At 35.9% G+C, this 1,868-nt stretch overlaps 1 protein-coding gene across 1 annotated transcript in view; it reads right to left on the bottom strand.

The window, feature by feature from the left end:
• Nucleotides 1-166: 166 nt before the first annotated feature.
• The window catches only part of LOC117124885 (hemocyanin G chain-like), a gene marked incomplete at its 3' end in the record, with an annotated part of 3,428 nt that continues 1,726 nt past the window's right edge, over nt 167-1,868 (bottom strand). Inside the window, exons 2-3 of the mRNA XM_033271213.1 lie at nt 1,003-1,173; nt 167-343 (exon numbers count right to left, since the gene is read on the bottom strand). Coding sequence (XP_033127104.1) covers nt 167-343; nt 1,003-1,173 — 348 coding nt within the window. The remainder of the gene's footprint in view (nt 344-1,002; nt 1,174-1,868) is intronic.

Below are 1,868 nucleotides of genomic sequence, written 5' to 3'. Positions count from 1 at the left end.
TGTCACACGACACTAAATAAACACCAAAATGTGTCAAAATCGTGTCAGATTACTTTAAAAGCTTTATAAAGAATTTATTGTATAAGAAAATGAGTTCTGATCTTGTTGTTTTGAAGAGTATTTGCAACTTTAAATTCGCCCCTATCTGCATTTATCTATTACATACCTTAAGAAATTTTCCAGTATTAATGGCGTTGAGTAGGCGATTCCAGTTGTAACTTTGCTGGTGGACAGTGACAGGAGAAGTGGGATCCTGGTAGTTGTCAAAGAGAACCATCCCAGAAGGGCGTGGGGCATACTGGAGAGTACCGTATTGATTCGTCAAATGTGAATCGTAACCTTCCTGAAAAGCGATACAATTTATTTACACAGAGTCTGATTACTAAAGCTGTATGACAGTTATTTTGATTATTTCGATGCGGTCGTCGCATCGGTTGTGGCTTGGGCACCCTACCTTAAGGTCGGGGGTTCGAAACTCTCACGCAAACCGCTTGTGGCCTTGGTCAAGGCACTTTATCTACGGTTGCCTCTCTCCACCCAGGAGTACAGGTGGGTATCTGGTAAACACAACTGCGCTGATTACTAACTGCAATATTATGGAATTCTCCCCAGGGAGCTGAGTAGGCCTATGTGTTCCATACGTGTTTGATCCAATGACCGGGGTAGTAATGTGAAGCGCTTAGAGGATTTATGCATGAAGCGCTATATAAGACCGACATATTATTATTATTATTTTAAGAATTTTCGGTGTGAAAATGTCTTGAAGAATTTAAAACTGATATTGTTATAAATTTATGCATATTATTATTATTATTATTATTATTATTATTATTATTATTATTATTATTATTATTATCTCATTGTAGGCTTAGGTGAATAACATATGAAATGATAATTTGAAGTGCGAAACTCAAAATTTAGATTAATACTTTTTATGATTTTATTGACTTTTGGTGGCGGTTAATCTTCTTGTTTATTAAATTGAATTTGACTCGACATTACCTGAATAGGAATATTCCAATTATCAAACGGTATAACACGAAGCAAACCAACCGCTAGTCTTTCCGCATCGTATCGTGCTAACATTTGAGTATGCATGTAGTAGAACAGCTCTCCTTCTCTATCCTTTGTGGTAGGTTTGCCGTTGATTTCAATTCCACTCCAAGGATACACCTATGAGTTGAAAACTATGAATATGTTTTCGAAAACTAATGGAATTGCATATAATGAATCTTGTTTTTTTTTTACATAATATACTACGTTAATAAATATTTTAGCAATTATATAGTACTCTTCAACAGAGATGCTAAATAGATGTTAAGATTGGATATACAGTATGTGCACAGGGGCGGATTTAGGTTCACATTTAGGGCGGGGGGGGGTCAGACTTTTTTTCATAAAAACGCCGAAAGAAAGGGGTCCGGGGGTCCTCCCCCGAAAAAATGTGATTCTTAGATGGCGGGAAATGAGCTTTCTAGAATTTTAACAATTTCAAAGTTCTTCAAAATTCAAGGTTTTCCCCCTCATGAAAACGGTCAGGTAAACTTCTCTTTCTTATTACTGTAAATACTATAGTAGCCCTATTATGTGTGTATGTACAGTATATAACAAAAATTGAGCCGTTGCATACCTATTCTTTTAAATAAATCGATGAACCCACATAAAACAGGGGTCAGGGGTCCTCTCCGGGAAAATTTTGGTTCTTAGATGTCGAGAAATGAGTTTTCCCGACTTCTGAAGTGTCTTTTAATCAAAGTTCAATTTTTTCCCCTTTTGTAAACGGTCAGGTAATTTTTTTTTTCATTCTTATTACAGTAAATAGGCCTATGTGTGTACCGGTACACATAGATTTTTTCTTTTTTTTAAAT

This window comes from Anneissia japonica, unplaced genomic scaffold (genome assembly GCF_011630105.1).
Source record: "Anneissia japonica isolate Jap-2015-1 unplaced genomic scaffold, ASM1163010v1 scaffold6360_len6117_cov189, whole genome shotgun sequence".
In the NCBI taxonomy this organism is placed as follows: Eukaryota; Metazoa; Echinodermata; class Crinoidea; order Comatulida; family Comatulidae; genus Anneissia; species Anneissia japonica.
This window is presented reverse-complemented; position numbering and strand designations above follow the sequence as displayed.